The sequence below is a fragment of the Chiloscyllium plagiosum genome, unplaced genomic scaffold, assembly GCF_037043375.1.
Source record: "Chiloscyllium plagiosum isolate Xiang-an unplaced genomic scaffold, Cpla_swu_hap1 HiC_scaffold_31, whole genome shotgun sequence".
NCBI classification, from domain to species: Eukaryota; Metazoa; Chordata; class Chondrichthyes; order Orectolobiformes; family Hemiscylliidae; genus Chiloscyllium; species Chiloscyllium plagiosum.
Genome location: NW_028270169.1, coordinates 79,224,199 through 79,245,393, shown reverse-complemented (window position 1 = coordinate 79,245,393; position 21,195 = coordinate 79,224,199). Strand labels below are relative to the sequence as shown.

Sequence of the window (21,195 nt, the reverse complement as noted above, 5' to 3'; positions counted from 1 at the left end):
ATCCTTTCAAATTGTTTCCACACGGATACAAATCATGTTATCCATGTTATAAATGTGTTTTCATTCTTTCTCATTCACCCACAGGGTTTTAGTGTCACTGGTCAGGACAACATTTATTCTTCGCCCCTCGTTCATTGCTGCCTGGCTACACCACAAACTCGGGTGCGATCACAGCCTCAGGTGTCTGTCTGTGGGCAGTCTGAGCACTCTCTTTGTGTTTGCGTTTTTATTTCTCCCTCTGACCAAAGATGTGCCAGTTAAAGGGATCAGCATTGGGAAATGTAGGCTTATGGGATAGAGAATACCGTGGCGTCTGGTGAGATGTGCTTCGGATGGACCGTGTGGACTGGAAGGGCCGACTAGCCTGCTTCCCCACACGATGGGGATTCTTGAACCAAGGGTCAGCGCATGGTATTCTGGTCCTGGAATCTCTCGTAGGAGGACTGGGTGAAGATGGTAGAATTCTCTGCATACGGGACACGAATGAATGGGATTTCAGGAATTTAAATGTATTATCTCTGTTTCTGAGGTCAGGCTTGCATTCCAGGTTTTATTCGTCGAGCTTAAACATCACCGTTTCCGTCTCCCAGTCGCAAAGTATCATTAGTTTAAAATATCACCCCAACACCACCTTCTCCAGGTTGAAGTCTTGACTGTGTGGAAGAAACTGATACTGAGCTTATGCAAGCAAATGCACCTGCCACCACCAGTGTCGGAAACACTGATCCAAATAGCAAAATCATCTTTTAGACCCACCACTGCAAAGTTAAGGGCTCAACACGCTCCAGTTATGCCACTCAGCTGTCTTAGCAAGATGCACTGTAGATCGCTATGATAGTATGAACGGGGGCAACTATTCCCGTGATTAGAAGCACAGACAACCTAGGAATTTCTTGCGCCTCTATGCCATCATAGATGGACCGCACGCTCACCTGTTGCATCACTGGAGCCAGAGAGTAACTCTGCGCACTCATCCCATCCCCATTTCCGGTTGGATCTGGGCGGCTGTGCCGCAGTTTCTCTGATACCGCGGTTGTGAAATCAATCCCCATGTAGCAGCTTTTACTGACATAGGCCAGAGACAATTGGAGCGTCAGGCTCATGGAAAATACTCAAGGCATTTTCGGTGAAAAGACATTTTATTAAAAAAGATCAGATTTTGTGTCTTTCTTCGTTGGTCTTGTGGTAAGTTCGTAGGACTGATAATCCAGAGACCCAGGTAATACTCTGGGTACTCGGGCTTGAATCCCACCATGCCATGATTGTCAAATTTGGATTCAATAAATATCTGCAAGGAAGAATCTAATGATCCATTGACAATTCTCGGAATAAAATCTGTTTCACTGATATCATTTCGGGATGGAATTTGCTATCCTTACTTGGTCTGGCCTGCATGTGACTTCAGACTCATAGCAATATGGTTGAGTCTCAACTGCCCTCTGGGCAGTAAGGAATGGGTAATAATTTCTGCCGAGCCAGAATCACCCTCAGAATAATCCAGAAATTTGAAAATAAGTACTCATTATGCCCAAGCAAGAGTGTTGTGTGCAGTTGTACAAGTCACATTGATCTCTCGGGGGTAGAAGCCTCTCACTAAACAGGTGAGGGAAAGAAACCTCTGAGCGGAAACGTCTTCTGTGGGTGGCAGTAGGATAGATACTGATGGCTCCAGTAGCTTTTCTCCTGCAGAATATTTGAAACAAATATAAATCAACTATAAAAATCCAGAATCAACATTGCAATTTCACTACATATTAAAATATGCCAGTTTTGTTTTTAAAATTTGGGCTTTATACACTCTCATTTTCTAAACCAGCAGAATAATATCCATTCTGTTCATGAAGAGTAAAGAGTTTTATTCGAAAGTGGACTCCATGTTTCTAACCCACAACTAAGACATCCTGTACATTTGTCATTGCTGATGTTAAAAACACAAACCAGGTTTCTTCCTATTTTATTTGACTTATAATCATAAAAGATCAACCTTTGGTCCATTCTGTTCTCAATCAGATATTTAGCTATCCTGCCATCAGACACATCTTTCATGGTGCAAAGATTATTTGGAGCTAATCTAAGCATGCCATGTATGTAACTGGATTTAGATTACACATGGAATACTTTGTTCTTTTATCTCACCGCTCACCATTTCCCTTGCGGATGGAGTCTCTCAGAGGAGTCGGTAGATACGGATGGTTCACCACGCATTCAAAACTAAAGTCACTCAGCAAGGTTTGAGTAGAAATGCTCAATTTGCTGATCACGCTGTCGGGATCTTCTCCAGGCTGGTTAGCAAACTCTGATTTCAGAGTCTTCTTTTCTTGTATCCAGGTGACATTGACTCCAGAAGGAAGATTGGACATAACACAGGTTAATGTCACCGTCGCCTCCAGTAAGACCTGTTCTACTGGCGGTGGTAGAATTTTAACTGTGTAATCGTGGCACTCATTAACTCCTATGAAACAAAAATCAAATCAATGAAAAATGCCTCTTTCGAATCAAAACACCGAGCCTTCAGGCTACTCCCACATGAAGTGAAGAAACCACTTTGAAATGGCAGCTTCCAACAATTGCTGAAATGATGGTTCCTGTTGTTTATATATTTTGATTTGTGAAAACATTTGTTATTATCTATAACATGCCCCGTGTAATCATTCATAAAGAACACTGGCTTTGTAACAAGTGAAACCTGTGAAAAAGTAAAATCAAAGATACCATGGTGTAACACATGGAATTACCTTCCTTCCAGAGTTCTTCTCTCACTTACGACCATCCATTCATACTTGTGACAAGAGTAATCTGAATATAACGGCTTCATTTCTATGTTCATAAAACTTACTTGCAAATGCTGCTGGGCATTCTGAATGCCAAATTACATCCCGAATTTTGGGCAAACTGTAATCAATCATAATTATTGTCTTTGTTCTCATGTATTTGCAGAGGATATAAGTTGTTACGGGGCAGTGATCAGTAACAGAAATTTTAATCAATATGTTTAACGTTATTGAAAATAATTAACATTATTGGTGTGAGATCATTCTCTAAAACATACCATGAGATATTATTACTCCTGTCAAATTTGGAGTAGATCTAAAAACAAAACAGTGAATTCCTTAGTAGAACAAAGACTAAAAAAATACGAGTGTCTTAAATTATTCTACCAACTTGATGGAAATTTGCGCGAGTATTATTCAGACTTCCACTGCTCACTGCATGAACATTTCCATCCTCACCTGGGCTCAATCAGTCTGACTCAAATTCCTAGATCGTTCATCCCTACTGTAGCCTTACCACTAGAATGTATTCTCCTGCCACATCCACTAATTGCAGAGAGTATCTTAAAGAGGCTCAATTAGGTCATGTTTATCCAGATCAATCAAATGTGAGACCAACTTGGTCTTCGGCCTGGTCCCATGAATGAAGTTGAAGAGCTCAGTACCAGATAAAATCTATGACGTACAATGCACAAGGACAACAGGTCATTCCTGAACTGGAAATGAAGCACTGAACATATTTTGATCTATTTTGAAAAAAGGGTCGCTGCACATTTTACCATGTCATTTTGAGACCACAAGATAGTAAGATAAAGGTGCAGAATGAGGCAGTTCGGCCAATCGAGTCTGCCCTGCCATTCGATCAAGGCTGGTATGTTCTTCTACCCCATTCTCCAGCCTTCTCCATGTACTAACCGATCTATCGCCACCTTAAATACAGTCACTGACTTGGCCTCCATAACCCTCTGCAGCAATGAATTCCACACATGCACCACCCTCTGGCTGAAGAAATTCTTCCCCATCTCAATGCCAAATGGTGCACCCTTTGACTCCGAGGATATGCACTCATGTCCTACTCTAGCCTACGGCCAAAACATTTACTCCACGTTCATCCAATCTCGGCCTCTCAGCATGTTCTATGTTTCAAAGAAATACCTCTCTGACCCTGCACCCCGGCCCCCACAAGACAGGCACCCCTCCCCCACCCCAACCCCTTTATCCTTAAGCAAGTCACCAGGTATGGATTCGGCACTCTGCCTCTCCAAAAATGTGGTCAGCCAACAAACTACTTTAAAAAAAGACTATTAATCCAGCTCACTGTCTATATGTCTTCAATATAAAGGGAAACATGCTTTTCTGATTTGACATAATGTTGAATTATGAGCAATGCCAATGTAACACTCAAACTGAAATACATGATACGTTTGTTAATGGGATGCTATACACCTGAGTGCTGTTCACTAAATTTGATTAATGTGTGTATCTGATTCACATCGGAGTTCAAAATGATTTCTAGTTCTCTCGTATGTATGTCTTACCCTGGGGTGTGGTGATGTTTTGACTTTGAGTGTTCTCTCCATGAGTGACCTGGCAGGTATAGACTGCGCTGTTGAACCATTCACCATAAGGGACTGTCAGCCGACTCATCACCGAGAAGTTCCCATCCGCCTCACACACAGGAGACGTGAAGACAACAGAATCCACGGATTGGCCATTTTTCAACAATGTCACGGAGATTTCCTTCGGATGGAAATCAATGATTGAACAGATGATGGTTGCAAACTTGCTGCTTGCGATTTCTTCACTGGGACTCACGGTGAGAAGAAGAGTTGGCGGGAGAAATGGACCTTTATGAAAAACATTGCATAAATTATCTGACAAATTTGATAAAAAATACATTCAGTTCTATTATAACAAAGTTTTTTTATGGCTAATAGATACTAACCTTATTATTACAAGTATCATAATTATGCAGAGTGTTATAGAAGCTGAGATCAACACTGTACAATTAGCAGGACGATGTGATAATGACAATGAAATGCTAAAATTACAGGTCACATCAAGGAAGTCAAGAAGACACAGAAATGATAGGCCAGTTAAATCAGAGGGTGAGATAGTAATGTTGGATGGCATTCATTTCAATGATAGGAGCATGATAAACAAGGCCGGTGAGTTAACGGCATAAAGGAGGAAGTGTTGATATCATGGAGACATGTTGAGAGAGGGGGAGGAGTGGCAGTTCAATATTCCAAATATAATGCCTTCAAGCGAGGCAGGAAATGATGTAGAAGCGGGGTAAAGATTGTTGATGTTCACCAGTGTGAGGGAATATCTGGGTATCGAAAACATGGAGAAGTGTTGTGATGTTTTGTTCAGGATTTAGGATAGATGATGTGATGTGCTGTCTTGCTGGATGAAAAATAGTTATATTTCCAGGGCAGATAAAATGTATGCCAGGTGAAGGATGAAATAGTGGGTCGCTGGGAATAATTTATAATTCCTGGCCACAGGGTATATGGCAAAACTGCCAATATGGTATTGTTATGCAGGACGGATGAAGGGAAAAACAATGAAACCACAGGCTCGGCTCAAGCTAGACTCAGTAGTAGGGAACACATTATAACTATGGAGAGGGGAATTAACCTTCATCGGGAAGAGTAATCAACAATTCTCAGCACGAATTTATTGAGAGAAGTCATGTCTGAGCAATTCGATGGTAGTTTTCGCAGGAATAAGTCGATGTCCAGATGATAGTCAAGATCAGAGCCAGGTGAGATCAAGTCAATTTGACGAATTGAATCCTGAGGTAGCTGAGTGGCGGAGTGCAGAGGATAATGGCCGTAGGATGTTTGTGTGGCTGCAAGGATATGTCTAGTGGTGTTCTGCAGGATTCAGTGTTGATTTATTGATGTCTCTATTATGTAAAAGTGATTTAGAATATACTGCAGGAGATTTGGCTAGTAAGTTCACAGATGAAGTGAAAATTGCCATGTTGGCAGGTTCTGAACATGATAGCTTTAGATTGCATTAAGTTACAGAAGGGTTGGCCACTTGTGCTGAGAAATGGCAAATTGAAATCATTCTGGAAAGGTCTAAGGTGATGCACTTGGTCAGAAGAAACTAAGAGGTATTATGTTTTGAATGGTGGAACCCTGAAAAGGATTTCATGCCCATCGATCCCTTATAGTAATGTGGCAGGGGGATAAAAACGCTAAGAATGTGTGAAGAGTATTTGCTTTTATGAGCCAAGACATTTACATTAGGTGTTGGGAGATGATACTGGAAATTAATGAAATACTGGTTAAGCCAGACATGAAGCATCGTGCGTAGTATAGGACTGCATGTTATGGAAGGAATGTGATTAGACAGAAGGCAGCATTGTTGAGATATTCCAGGATTTTTCGTGGGCTTGAAGTTTTTAATTATGAAATGTGATTCACCAAACTGGGGTTTTTCTTGGAGCAGAGAAGATTGTGATGTGTGGAATTATGGTAGACATACACAGAGTAAACAGAACAAAACATTTTCCCTTTATGGATGGAGCAATGTCTCAAGGGCATAGGGTTAAGGTCAGGACACGAGTATATCGGGGAAAACAAAATCACACAGAGGGTGTGAATCTGTAGCTCAGTGCCAGTAAGTCATGTCGAGGCTGAGCCCCGCATAATATGTGAGAAATATTTAGATGCATATAAGAAATGCCAAGTCACACAAAGCAATGGATCAATTGCGGACACATTGAACTGGAATAGTTAGGGAACTGTTATTGATTGGCTTGGACTGAATGGGCCGAATGACCTTTTCCTGTGCTGTATATCTCTATGGCTATGTCAAATGTATTGTAACTAATGCCCTATTCGTGTTAACCAAAGATGTACTGTTCACCTCAGTTTCCACAAGACTTACATGGCATTCCAGTGCTCTGCTTTGACCCGCTGTGTTGAACCTCACAGAAGATTTTGCTACAATCCGCTTCTGACTCAGGCAGGGTTAACTGGCTGCTCAGGGTGTAAGTTCCCTTCTTGTTTCTCACGGATGGATAAGTCTTCAGTGCAGTCGTGATTGGCTGCCCACCTTTCTTCCACGTCACCTTGGTACCGTCAGGGGAATAGTCCATGGCCAAACAACCAAAGATCACAGAACCGTCGGCGTTGTGTTGCTGACAGGAGGAGACAAGTCCATAAAGTGTGGGGGTAGATACAGTCTCTAGGATAGAATGATCAATTGAGCAAGTTACTTTCTGTTAATTCGACCTTATTGGTTACGTAAATGTTTCCTCAGCTGTAATTGTATGCCAGTGTGTTCCTGCTAAAATCTTCAGCATACTTTAAGTTTATTTTTGTTTCCAATCAGTCGGTGATCATGATCTATTGGTTCCCTCGTCAGAAACATGCCCTTGAACTTGACCATTACGATATAACTTAGAAATAAGAACACCCTGATCCCACGAAAAGTAACTGTTAGAAAATCTCACCAAGTAACACTTTCATTGGATTGCAGGTGACGAGCATAGTCGATTCACAAAATCCAAACCAAGAAAACGTGGAAGTTGGAATTGGAAATAAAAACCGAAGTTGCTGGAGAAACCCAACAACTGGCAGCATCAGTGGAGAGAAAACAGAGTGAACGTTTCGAGTCCAGTATCCCTTCCTCGCTTATCAATGTCAGTCAGAATCTCCTCTCTGTGAAGAAGGCAGTTGCAGGGCACTGGGACTGAGAGAATGTCTGTCACAGCTGATATCATGCCAATTATCTGGAAGCTCAATGATCGACTTGTCAATTATCTGAATTCTGGAGGCCTCGTAAACATAGAGGGCCATTAAGGTTCAGAGACTTTAGAGTGTGACAGCTAGCTGAACTGAGCATTTATGTCAATATGATTCGAGAAATGAACAAGTACTCTTTTACTTCAATAACTATTAAACTTACAAGCAGTTCATGGTAAAAGTCTAATCTCTCAGACTAACCACCGCTCTGACTCTCTCTCTCAACCTCAATTTGCACTCACATTGACAACCCCTACACTGTTACACGCTCATTCACCCTCGGAACACATGACTCTCATCGCAAGAGATAACACACATTCAAGGCAATCCATATTCCGGACGACAATGTAATCTCGATTCCTTTCACTCAATTCCACTCCTACTACACTGCACCTGGTCCTTGGTGAATATAGTCCTGACATCAGACTTTTCACAACCCCTGACAGGATGCCACTCCCCCAGATATGACCTCAGACCTTCACCACTGACCTCTCATTTTACCCAAGTCAACCTGTGCACATTGCATCCTAGCTCTGTTCCCATCAGTCCTTCGCCACACTCCGAGCTTTACATTTTGACATCATATTCACTTGACACATCAGTAAAGTAACCTTCTGTCCTCGAAACAGCCCAGCACTCTGCTAAGCCGATCAACTAAACTTCCCGACATCCTGCCCACCTCTCAACTAACCAGCCCGGCAGCCTGCCCACCTCTCAGCTAACCAGTCCGACACAATGCACATCTCGCAACTAACCAGTCCGACACTCTGCCAACCTCTCGACTAACCAGTCTGCCGTCTTGCCAATGTCTGAACTGACCAGTCTGACACCCTGTTTACCACTCAACTAACCAACATGACTCACTCCCCACCTCACAACTGACCAGCCCCACACCCTGTTGACCTCTCAACAAATTGGCCTGGCACCCTGCCCACCTCCAACTAACCAGCCCCGCACCCTCCCCAGCTCTCAACTAACCAGCCCTGCAGCCTGCTGGCCACTCAGTTAACCATCTTGGCACAAGGGAGACACCCTGCATTGCTGCTCCAACGACCCCTCACCTACCAAGCACAATGTGACCAAGTTATTTCCTTGTGACCATTATGATTTGCTTTGATGCCACCCTGCCAGACTAGGTGCATGCAAGCTCACCCAGCAGCCACCCAACACCTCACGGCCTATCAGCTCAAAATCTACAACATCACCAACCTACCTCCTCACTAGATCACTAGCTTCCAACTTTCAGCCTACTCCACCATAAAGTCAGAGATTTAGAGAGTCATACAACACAGAAACAGGCCGTTCGGCCCAGCTCGTCCATGACAACCAGGGTTCCAAATTAAACAAATTCTATTAGCCGGCATTTAGAACATAGAAGAATACAGCGCAGTACAGGCCCTTTGGCCCTCGATGTTGCGCCGATCCAAGCCCACCTAACCTATACGAACCCACTATCCTCCATATACCTATCCAATGCCCGCTTAAATGCCCATAAAGAGGGAGAGTCCACCACTGCTGCTGGCAGGGCATTCCATGAACTTACGACTCGCTGAGTGAAGAACCTATCCCTAACTTCAGTCCTATATCTACCCCCCCTTAATTTAAAGCTATGCCCCCTTGTAATACCCGACTCCATACGTGGGAAAAGGTTCACACTGTCAACCCTATCTAACCCCCTAATCATCTTGTACACCTCAATCAAGTCACCCCTAAACCTTCTTTTCTCTAATGAAAACAGCCCCAAGTGTCTCAGTCTTTCCTCATACGATCTTCCTGCCATACCAGGCAACATCCTGGTAAACCTCCTCTGCACCCGTTCCAGTGCCTCCACATCCTTCCTATAGTATGGCGACCAAAACTGCACACAATATTCCAGATGCGGCCGCACCAGAGTTTTATACAACTGCATCATGACCTCAGGACTCCGGAACTCAATTCCTCTACCAATAAAAGCCAGTACGCCATATGCCTTCCTCACCGCACTATTTACCTGGGTGGCAACTTTCAGAGATCTGTGTACATGGACACCAAGATCCCTCTGCTCATCCACACTACCAAGTATCCGACCATTAGCCCAGTACCCCATCTTTTTGTTATTCTTCCCAAAGTGAATCACCTCACATTTAGCTACATTGAATTCCATTTGCCACCTTTCTGCCCAGCTCTGCAGCTTCTCTATATCCTGCTGTAACCTGCCACATCCTTCCTCACTGTCAACAACTCCTCCGACTTTCGTATCATCCGCAAACTTGCTCACCCAACCTTCTAACCCCTCTTCCAGGTCATTTATAAAAATGACAAACAGCAATGGTCCCAAAACAGATCCTTGCGGAACACCGCTAGTGACGGCACTCCATGAAGAAACGTTGCCATCAACTACTACCCTCTGTCTTCTTCCATCCAGCCAATTCCTAATCCAAACCTCCAAGTCACCCTCAATGCCATATCTCCGTATTTTCTGCAGTAGCCTACCATGGGGAACCTTATCAAACGCCTTACTAAAATCCATAAATACCACATCTACCGCTTTCCCCTCATCAACCTCCTTCGTCACCTTTTCAAAGAATTCAATAAGGTTTGTGAGGCACGACCTGCCCTTCACAAAACCATGCTGACTATCCTTGATCACATTATTCCTATCCAGATGTGCATAAATCCTATACCTTACAATTCTCTCTAAGACTTTGCCCACAACAGAAGTGAGACTCACCGGCCTATAGTTACTAGGGTTATCCCTACTCCCCTTTTTGAACAAGGGAACCACATTTGCTATCCTCCAGTCTTCTGGCACTACTCCTGTAGACAAAGAGGACATAAAAATCAAGGCCAATGGCTCTGCAATCTCCTCCCTTGCTTCCCAGAGAATCCTAGGATAAATGCCATCAGGCCCAGGGGACTTATCTATTTTCACCTTTTCCAGGATTTCCAACACCTCTTCTCTACATACCTCAAAGCCATCCATTCTACTTATTTGTGACTCAGTATTCACATCGACGACAATGCCCTGTTCCTGAGTAAATACTGAAGAAAAGTATTCATTCAGTGTCTCCCCAATCTCTTCCGCCTCCACACGCAACTTCCCACTACTATCCTTGACTGGACCTATTCCTACCCTAGTCATTCTTTTATTCCTAACATACCTATAGAAAGCCTTAGGGTTTTCCCTAATCCTACCGACTAAGGACCTTTCATGTCCCCTCCTTGCTGCTCTTAGCTCTCTCTTCAGGTCCTTCCTGGCTACCCTATAACTCTCAATCGCCCCAATTGAACCTTCACGTCTCATCTTGAGATAGGCCGCCCTCTTCCATTTAACAAGGGATTCCAATTCCTTATTAAACCACGGCTCCCTCGCACGACCCTTTCCTCCCTGCCTGACAGGTACATAATTATCAAGGACACTCAATAGTTGCTCCTTGAACAAGCTCCACATATCATTTACACTCTTGCCTTGGAGTCTACTTTTCCAAGCCACACATCCTAAGTCATGCCTCACCGCATCATAATTTCCCTGACCCCAGCTATAACTCTTGCCCTGTAGTACACACTTATCCCTCTCCATCACGAGAGTAAAAATCACCGAATTATGGTCACTATCCCCAAAGTGCTCACCTACCTCTAATTCTAACACCTGGCCTGGTTCGTTACCCAGAACCAAATCCAGTATGGCCTCACCTCTTGTTGGCCTGTCTACATATTGTGTCAGGAAACTCTCCTGCACACATTGAACAAACACTGACCCATCTAACGAACTTGAGCTATAGCTTTCCCAATCAATATCAGGAAAGTTAAAGTCCCCCATAACCACCACCCTATTACTGTCACTCATCTCCTGAATCACCTTCCCTATCCTTTCTTCTACGTTTCTAGGACTATTGGGAGGCCTGTAAAAGACTCCTAACAGGGTGACCTCACCTTTCCTATTCCGAACCTCAGCCCAAACTACCTCAGATGGCAAGTCCTCATCCATCGTCCTTTCCACCACTGTAATACTATCTTTGACAAGCAATGCCACACCTCCCCCTCTTTTACCCCCACCTCTGACCCTACTAAAACATTTAAATCCTGGAACCTGCAACAGCCAATCCTGTCCCTGTTCTAGCCATGTCTCCGTAATAGCCACAACATCGAAGTCCCAGGTACCAACCCACGCTGCAAGTTCACCTACCTTACTTCGTATACTTCTTGCATTGAAGTATACACACTTCAAGCCACTTTCCTGTTTACAGACACCCTCCTTGGAAATTGATGCCATGTTCCTAACCTCCCTACACTCCAGGCCCTGCACCCTGAAGCTACAATCTGGGTTCCCATGCCTCTGCAGAGTTAGTTTAAACCCCCCCCAAGAGCACTAGCAAACCTCCCCCCAAGGATACTGGTGCCCCTCAGGTTCAGGTGTAGACCATCCTGTTTATAGAGGTCCCATCGTCCCCAGAAAGAACCCCAGTTATCCAAAAACCGGAATCCCTCCCTCCTGCACCATCCCTGTAGCCACGCATTTAAGTGTTTTCTTTCCCTATTCCTCGAATCTCTATCACGTGGCACGGGTAACAAACCAGAGACAACAACTCTGTTCGTTCTAACTCTGAGCTTCCAACCGAGCTCCCTGAAAGCCTGTCTAACATTCTCGGCACTCCTCCTACCTATGTCGTTGGTGCCAACATGGACCACGACTTCGGGCTGCTCCCCCTCCCCCTCCAGGACCCGGAAAACACGATCAGAGACATCACGTACCCTTGCACCTGGGAGGCAACATACCAAACGTGAGTCTCTCTCGTTCCCACAAAACCGCCTATCTGTGCCCCTAACTATCGAGTCCCCAATTACTACTGCTCTGCTCTTCTTCACCCTTCCCTTCTGAGTAACGGGGACAGGCTCCGTGCCAGAGACCTGAGCCCCGTTACTTACCCCTGGTAAGTCATCCCCCCCACAAGTATCCAAAACGGTATACTTGTTCTTGAGGGGAATGGCCGCAGGGGGTCCCTGCACTGGCTGCTTCCTCCCAGTCCCCCTCACTGTCACCCATCTATCTGCCATCTTTGGAGTTACTACTTCCCTATAACTCTGATCTATGACCCCCTCTGCCTCCCGAATGATCCGAAGTTCATCCAACTCCAGCTCCAGTTCCCTAACACGGTCTTGGAGGAGCTGGAGATGGGTGCACTTCCTGCAAGTGTAATCGGCAGGGACGTCGATGGCATCCCTCACCTCATACATGTTGCAGGAGGAACATTGCACTGCCTTCACTGCCATCCCTCTAAAGCTAACTTTTATTTAAAAAAAAAACTGGGTCTAAAGAATACAACAAGCAAAATTCAGCACTTACCTACTTACCACAACAGGTGTTATTATTAGGTTAGAGGAGGAGGGCAGGTGGGAGGCACTACCCGTGTAGTGCCTCGGGTTCCTCTCCTTGGCGCTTTTAAAGGGGGAAAAAACCTACCCAGGTAAGCTTACACTAACTGCTTCCGGGTCTCGGCTGCCCCTCTGGTCGTCGTCACTTCCCCCTGGTGCTCCCGCTCTTTCTGTGAAGAGAGAAAAAAAAACACCGCTGCCCGCTACCGGTAAGCACTTTTAAAACCAAACGGTCTTTTGGCCCATATTTATCCAGATCTATTCAGTTCCTTTACCTGTCCAAATGTCTTGGAAATTTTGTAACTGGATATGCATTTGCCACTTCCTCCGGCAGTTCATTCCAATGTCAGGTACAGTTGCAACACAAACTCCCAACCTTTATACTCAATGCTCTGTGCAATGAGAACACATTTTGCAAACACATTCTTCAACGCGCCAGCTACTTGAGACACCACTTTCAACAATATATGTATCTGATCCCTCAGGTCCCTCTGTTCGACAAAACTACCCATTGCCATATCATTAACTCTGTACGAATCTATGTATCTGAATCCCCAGGTGCTTCTGTTCGACATCACGACCCAGTGCACTACCATTCACTTTAAGTTGTTTCCTGATTTCTGTTCCCAAAATGCAATGAGTCATATTCAGTTGAAACTGAACTCTATCTGCCCCTCCTCTGCCCATTGGCCCAGCTGATCATGATCTCGTTGTACTTTGAGATAACCTTTATTGTCAATTATAGAACCAATTTTGCTGTTATGTGAAAACTTAACAACCATGCCCCATTCAATGGTTTCACAATTTTCAACCAATATTGTACACAGTTCAACTCTTTTCCCCACATACCTATTGTTTCCTTCAACGCTTGAAAAAACTATCACCTTCTTGAAATCATTTGATGTTTTGACTTCAAACCGTTTCTGTGACAGAGAAATCCAAAGGTTCATTCTTTAGTTGAACAGTACACAAAATGGTTCAATCTTACCGCGTGTGGGTAAGACTGTTGACTGTTCCTCCAAACATTACTACATTTTGACTTGCAATTCTTTCATTGCCCCTTCACTCTTTCTGTATCACAGCTATGAAACTCACTTCCTGACAGAGCTGTGAAAATGTTAATACCACACAAATGTCAGAAAGTCAAGAAGGCCAAAGTCGACTGATCTCTCAAGGAGATGTAGAATGCCTAACATTTCCACGCCTATCTACAGATGCAAATAACTACTAGAAAAAATGAAGATTATTCTGGCGCTTGCGTGTCCACACAAAGACGACGTGCTTAATAGTTTCGTTGTGTGTCGTTTAATTGTATTTCCAGTGAACTACTTCTTAATCATTTAATGGGCAAGAAGCTTTCCTCATTTTTAGCACGGCAATCATACATTATACTTCCCTGGAATAAAGAAAAATAATGTTAAATTAAAGGGATATGACGATTGGGATGATTGAGTTGAAAATTGTCAGAAACTTAAAACTTATTTTCACGAGCAATTAATTACAACCTCTTTGTGTCACATTACATACTTACACAAATGCATTTCAGAAATGGTGTCTCCCTCTGTTATGTGCAGTTGAATCATTAAATCGGGGATAGTTATTGCTTGTTAATCAGATGTGTTAAAGAGTTTTAGTCAAAGGTTATCTCGCAGATGTACCATGTTTTAAGTGAGTGGTGGAATAGCTCGAGGGGCTGAGTGTTTTACTCCTGATCATACCTTCCTATCATTGTGTCATGAGTTCAGCTAGCAAAGATGGTGAACACCTTTTACTAAAATATTTCAACGAATGAATTGTTGAAAATATTCTTTAAATATTCCTGTTGATTATTTGGAACAGGAGCATCGACATTCTCTATTTGAGTGGTCAGAATAACTCCCGCCTAAATACACTCCAAAGATGCGAAGGTCAGGTGAATTGGCCATGCTAAATTGCACGTGGTGTTCAGGGATATGTAATTTAGATGTATTCATTCGCGTTAAATGTATGGTCTATAGGGTAGGGGAATGGGTCTGGGTGGGTTACTCTTCAAAGGGTAGGTATGGACTTGTTGGGACAAATGGCCTGTTTCTACACTGTAGAGATTCTATAATTCTATACAGCAGCCATTGCCCTCTGGAACAGGTTGTTACTTCATCATACTGTTTCTTCTGAAATCATGGCTCTACATGAGATCACTCACTTTCAACGATGACCTGGTATTAAATATTTCTGACAATTCACAATTTGGTAAAATATATTTTCTCTTTGAACAACTTGTTTCATATAAAGGACTTCTTTTTTAGATGAAACAACAAACATTGAATGCTAGAAATCCGAAAGAAAAAACAGAATTCTCTGAAGAAAAGCTTCAGGTCTGGCAGTTCCTGTGCAGAGAAAGGAAGCTTATCATTTCAAGTGCAGTGATCCGCCTTCAGCAAATTGTTTTCATATTTTCTCGAACGAGAACTCATTCCTATTGAGTTAGACGGTGATTAAGTTTACCTAACTTCTGTTGGAAAAGCATAATAAGAAGATGTACTGGATGATCTGAGATATCAGTTGACGACTAGTTGAAAAGCTACCACCAAAGTGTTGGATTCAACCAAAATCCCACCGGACTGAACAGTCAAATTCACTCACAGTAATGGTTTGATTCAAACGAAAACTGCTCCAACTTAATGTCATCAAATATGCTTTGGGAATAATTAATTGTGGGTTAGTTATAAATGGTATTGATAGAACAGCAAGTCAAAATCCCGGATTTCTTTGAGGATTTCAGGAGATTCCTGAAGAAGGGCTTGTGCCCGTAACGTCGATTCGCCTGTTCCTTGGATGCTGCCTGACCTGCTGCGCTTATCCAGCAACACATTTTCAGCAGCTCTGATCTCCAGCATCTGTAGCCCTCGCTTTCTCCTCGAGTTACACTATTAACCCATCTAACAAGTCCCAAAAGACTGTAAACAAATATTGATTTGAAAAAGGCTGCAAACCGCCAAACTTCTGTCTAATACCTGAGGCCCAAGTCTGGACAGCGATTAAATCGATTTCACAGGCCTCTGTGAGTGGACTTCCAACAGTACTCAAAGAAGTCAATGTGTTTTCCCCCCAATTAACCGGATAAGACATGGAATTACATTCCTCTCTAACAGGTTGTAAATGTACACAAACCATCTGTCTCAGAGTCAGAGACACTACCACTACATTATACCAGATCTGAACATAATCTCCGACAACACAGACCACCGGTTTGAGAGTGCACAAATTTGTTAATAATTAACCAAGGATTTCAGCAACCAGGGATTGTTATAAAATGCTTAAACGATGAAAGTAGCATTTCAAAAATTATCCAAGATAGCAATTCCGAGTTGTTCAAGCTCTGTGGGAACTGTAGAGGAATAAAACTAGGATTTGCGCTGATATAAATTTACTGTCACTGGATTTCAACTGAGAACTCCCTTCCCCTTAACCCTGTGTATGTTGCTGCACCAGATGATCTGCTTAGGTTGAAATAGATTAGAAGTTTTTGAAGTGTAACATCACCTTTGCCAGTAACATTATATGCTGACAATAAGTTCTTAATAATTTTATTCTACATTGCGCCACTAAATGTGTCACTGACAAGAGAGGCACAAAGAAATTATGCAGCATATTTCTCTGTGTCTCACTGAATGATATATCGTTCATTGCTAACAACTGACTTCAGGGGTCTTACAATATGACTTTTGTTACTGAAGTGTTTATTCTGATTGTAACAATTCAGTCAGGTCTCTCAATTCTGTGGTGCCTAATATCTGGCAGACAAAAGTGTTTTGAAGCACCACATGAAATTGAACTGTCTGAGATTCAGGTGTCCGAACCGGTCGATTTACAACTGGTCAGGAACAGCTGACAACTCGATCGAGATAACACGGGAACACACTGTACAACAGTCTTGATCTGAGAAGATATATCTGCTCAATTCGTCACATCAAATGTATTCACTGTAATTTATCTTTCATAATAGGGACTAGCCAGAGAGAAAGCATCAATGCTTCTCAGAACGTTTTCACAGTGAAGTAAGATTACCTACTGATTTCATAAACTTAATCGTGATTGTAAATAAGAAAATTATTGTGGTGTACCATTTCACCAATAGAAGCACAGTTCCGGCGGAAATAGAATATTCTCTAAATTATTTCTGCATATTCTTAAAATATTTCTTGAACTTTGGAAATGTTGCACGCACTGCTCAAAACCAATACTGCATTCCATTGTGTGAATGCATGTCTGTTGGATACATTAGGGCAAGTATTTACTCTCAGATGTGCTTAGCAATGGCAAGTTATTTTCCTTGATTCCTCTTTCTAAACAACGATTTTTTTAAAAAATGTATGAATTGAAAACAGTTTCTGTCTGCATTCCCCGCTTTATCTGATGTCCAAATAAATGGTCATCAACACTTAACTAATGCGAGCAATCAGATTGCTACATTCCAAAAATCGCGCCAGTATGTTAATAGAAATGAATCTTACTCTATTCTCAGTGGCTAAATAAACAATGTGCTCTACTACCCTCCAGTTCCTGTCTTCTCTAAATTTGTGAATTCTGCAACTGTCGGAAAGCATGGACAGGCACATTAAGGGGGTGGCACGGTGGCTCAGTGGTTCGCACTGTTGCCTCACAGTGCCAGTGCATCCAGGTTCAACTCCCGCCTCGGGCATCTGTCTGCATGGAGTTTGCACATTCTCCCAGTGTCTGGGTGACATTCCTGTGGATGCTTTGGTTTCCTCCCACAGTCCAAAGATGTTCAGGTTCGGCGATATGGATAAGCTGAATTGTCCATACTGTTAGGGGTTAATGTCGGGGAACGTGTCTGGGTGGTTGCTCAGCGCAGGTTTGGACTTGTTGGGACGAAGGGAATCTTTAAAATCTCCGATTTTGCATTATTTATTCCCATGGTGAGTTGATGATGGATTATTTTAATTGATTCGAAGTCTAGATTTGGTGACATAATCGACTATAGCAGCTGTTTCCTAATGAATGACTCTTCAGTTGATATATTGTTGTAAAATGTATCTATTTACTCAAAACACATGGATCGGGAACATCTAAAGCATGGCATGGATTAAATCACTCAGTTAATGTTACATTTTTTAATCCTGTAAATCTAATTTAATCAGATGTATAAGAATTAATCATTTCAAGTTAAACTGAAAAACTGATCAATTCAGTGAAATCAATTTGTTCTGCATCGAAATATTTGGAGCAGAATTTCTTAATCGTCTTTTCCAACGATCTCTTCCAGCCAGGAAACTTTTGTGTCGGGTACAGCGGAATTGAAAGGTAATTCTTGATTAATGATATCACAGTAATGGCATTTTTGCTCAATCGCAACAAAATTAGAACATTATATTTTTGAAATTCTATTTATATTTCTTGTGACTTGTAAACGGTTTCAAGACAGACTTTGTGATTTAAGTAGAAAATTGCGTTCTGAGTTTTGAATTTAAGGTTTGGATTAGACCAGTCCTCAATTGTTACTTTCAAATAAAACTCGCGCCCTAACGTATCTGGTTTCCCTTCATTTCCAAATCCTTTGCGATTGGCCTTTCACTTAATATTAGGTTTAATGAAAGTTCAACTCCAATGCTGATTGCATTGAATGAGGAAACTGGAGCAGTTCACTATCAACAACCATGCAAACATTTCTAAAGCAATGTAGAAATCAAAAACAGCTTCAACAATATATTAGCTTAATTTTACCTAAGCACATTCTCTCCTCAACTGAACAACGATTACCAAATCACAACACCGAGGATCAATGATGTGTTTGCAGCAAAACTGTCTCTTTACAAGCATTTTCAACAGAACCAGGAACATAATGTAATCTCACAACAAATATCCCAAGTTGGAAACCATCAAAACTGCTCACCATCACACAAGCGAATAATTAAATCAAATAGACATAAAAAGTCATAACAGTTGCCATGGTTCTGATATAACTTATTGAATAAAGCTTAAAGCTTTAACATATTCGGCAACAAGTCAATTTGTTATCAACCTATATAGTACTTCTAATCATGTCAAACTTGTGCAGTGCACAGTAGAGCAGCTGAAGGCATCTATTGATTAATCGCCTTAAGGTCAAAATAAAATTAGTTCAATGGACAAACATTATTATTGAATGTTATGATAAGTTAGTCTCAATTATGAAATCTGATGAATTCGGTAGCTTCAGATTTTAGTCCCAAATTTTATTTTGAATGAGGCTACTCAAAACAGACTTTAACTAGTTTAAAATGAGAACTGAGATTGTGTATATAAAAAAAGCTCTAAAAAGTCGTCGTTTTTTTTTCATTTCTCACACTTCCGTGTTTCTGCCTTAAGTTGGTCTTCAGATAGTTACAAACGGATATAGTGTTTTCAATCAATCAGAAAAAATATTGCCCCGCGTTTAACAAACGCAGAAACGATTCAGTACAAACAAAGCTCTTCACAGATATTCGTAATTGAGAGTCATCCAGAGAGACAATCTTTTTTGCTAATAGAAAACACCGATTACTGAAAGCATGAAAACGCAGTTCAATTCCACAAGATGGAACAACTCAATTCAACAGAATCAAATAAAGCAAAGTCAGAACCCAATCAACTTTTCAACAGAAGCAAATAAAATACATTCAGCATCCAATCAAAAGAATGAAATGCAGCACCGCAAGAAGATTCCATGACAGTATCCAACATGCTTGTCATCAACAAAATTAACAACTCAAATGACAAAATGCAATCATGGTAAGAGCATTATGCACCCAGGGATTATATTCAATAAATTAACATATTATCATCCTGTTTAGTAATATTTCCAACATCTTTAAGTTTCTTAGCATTTGTTGTCGATAATAAAACTCACAGATAGTGGGTGTTACTAAACTTTGCTTATACCTGACTGATTGAGAAACTTTAGGTGTTTCAAGTAAGTCAGCCACACAGAATGCCCATATGAGTTTTTAAAAAAATATGCACTGAGCATCTGAATCCGCCACCACTACTTCAGTCATTTTCTGAGACTTAATGTAAGTCTATTGTCAGTTTTAACAAAAATCAAACTGAACCAAACCAAGTTCAGCACAGGATCTAAGTTTCATTTAAATTCAGGAATTATTCACATGAATGGAACGTTCGCAAAAAATAAAGTCACTGAGAAAGTTCACATTCTTACCTGAAGTCACCGTCACCATGGTCCCTTGGCCCCAGTAATCAAGATAATCACTGCGTTACATTCTCTGGACTGGGTCACACAATAACTGACTTTGCATAAAAACAAACAAAAACCTGCATTATTCTAAATATTCAGAACCACTGTCAAAATGAAGTCGCGATAAATCTTCATCATGTTATCATTGTACAGTGGATACTGATCATTCTTATTAAATTATTATAATGTTTTATACTTCACAGAGTAACGCATGAGCTGATTCTCAAAATCACCAACTGCTACAATAATAATCACCACTTTTGCGAATTAAATTTACAATTTAAACAGCGATAATTGCACAATACACCACAGAACTAACACTGAAGTGTGAGTTTCGGTCGTCTGTATAAGTAAACATTGACTCGTTACAAACAATGGGGGCTGGACGGGTTTTAGTATTGCCCATAATTGCAGTGTCACCCCAGTATGTCACTGTGAGACACATTGTGTCAAATACTACGGCGTGCTGCAAACTGTAAAATGCTGATATTTAATTTCATCAATTCCTGGAAAGAAGTGATCCAGGCTCCTCTAAAAATTATTTAGTGGAATATTTCAGCTTTTTCTATTCACTGTATTTTAAAAGCTCGGAATACTTTTGCAAGTTCAGCGTGCATTAATGTAGCCATAAAAATGAGGAAAGTAGAATAATTTTAGAAATTCGTCCAAACTCGTCACTCCTGCATGGGATTTAAATTAAATCTCACATTATTATCTCGCTCCTTCAGTTTTAGTCATCACCAACTTGCGACAAACCCTTGTCAGTGGTTTTTGTATGAGGATGTCACTATCGACATCACTGTGACCCACTGTAGTATCACAACGATTTCGACCCGTACATTTTCTGTAATACACTCTGGGTCTCAATTTTCATGAGAAATAGACATTTAGTGCGGATAGTGTTTAGAATTAACGGCATGGTTTACAGAACACGATTAGCAGATATTTCCCGAACTGCCAGATACATTAAAACTAACATTATGTTCAAGCATTTAATTGGTGGAAGAGTAAGCAGTACATACGACATTCCAAAAACATTGTCCCATGATATCACCCAGTTTGTTACTTTCAATGTTATGTTTCCTCTATGATA

At 41.7% G+C, this 21,195-nt stretch overlaps 1 gene segment (V, D, J or C); it reads right to left on the bottom strand.

The window, feature by feature from the left end:
* Positions 1-2,648: 2,648 nt before the first annotated feature.
* On the bottom strand, positions 2,649-20,108 carry LOC148142083 (Ig heavy chain C region-like). The segment is given in 4 exon segments: positions 2,649-2,686; positions 4,310-4,618; positions 6,678-6,977; positions 20,067-20,108. Coding segments are annotated over 4 exon segments (666 nt in total).
* Between the last annotated feature and the right edge of the window lie 1,087 nt (positions 20,109-21,195).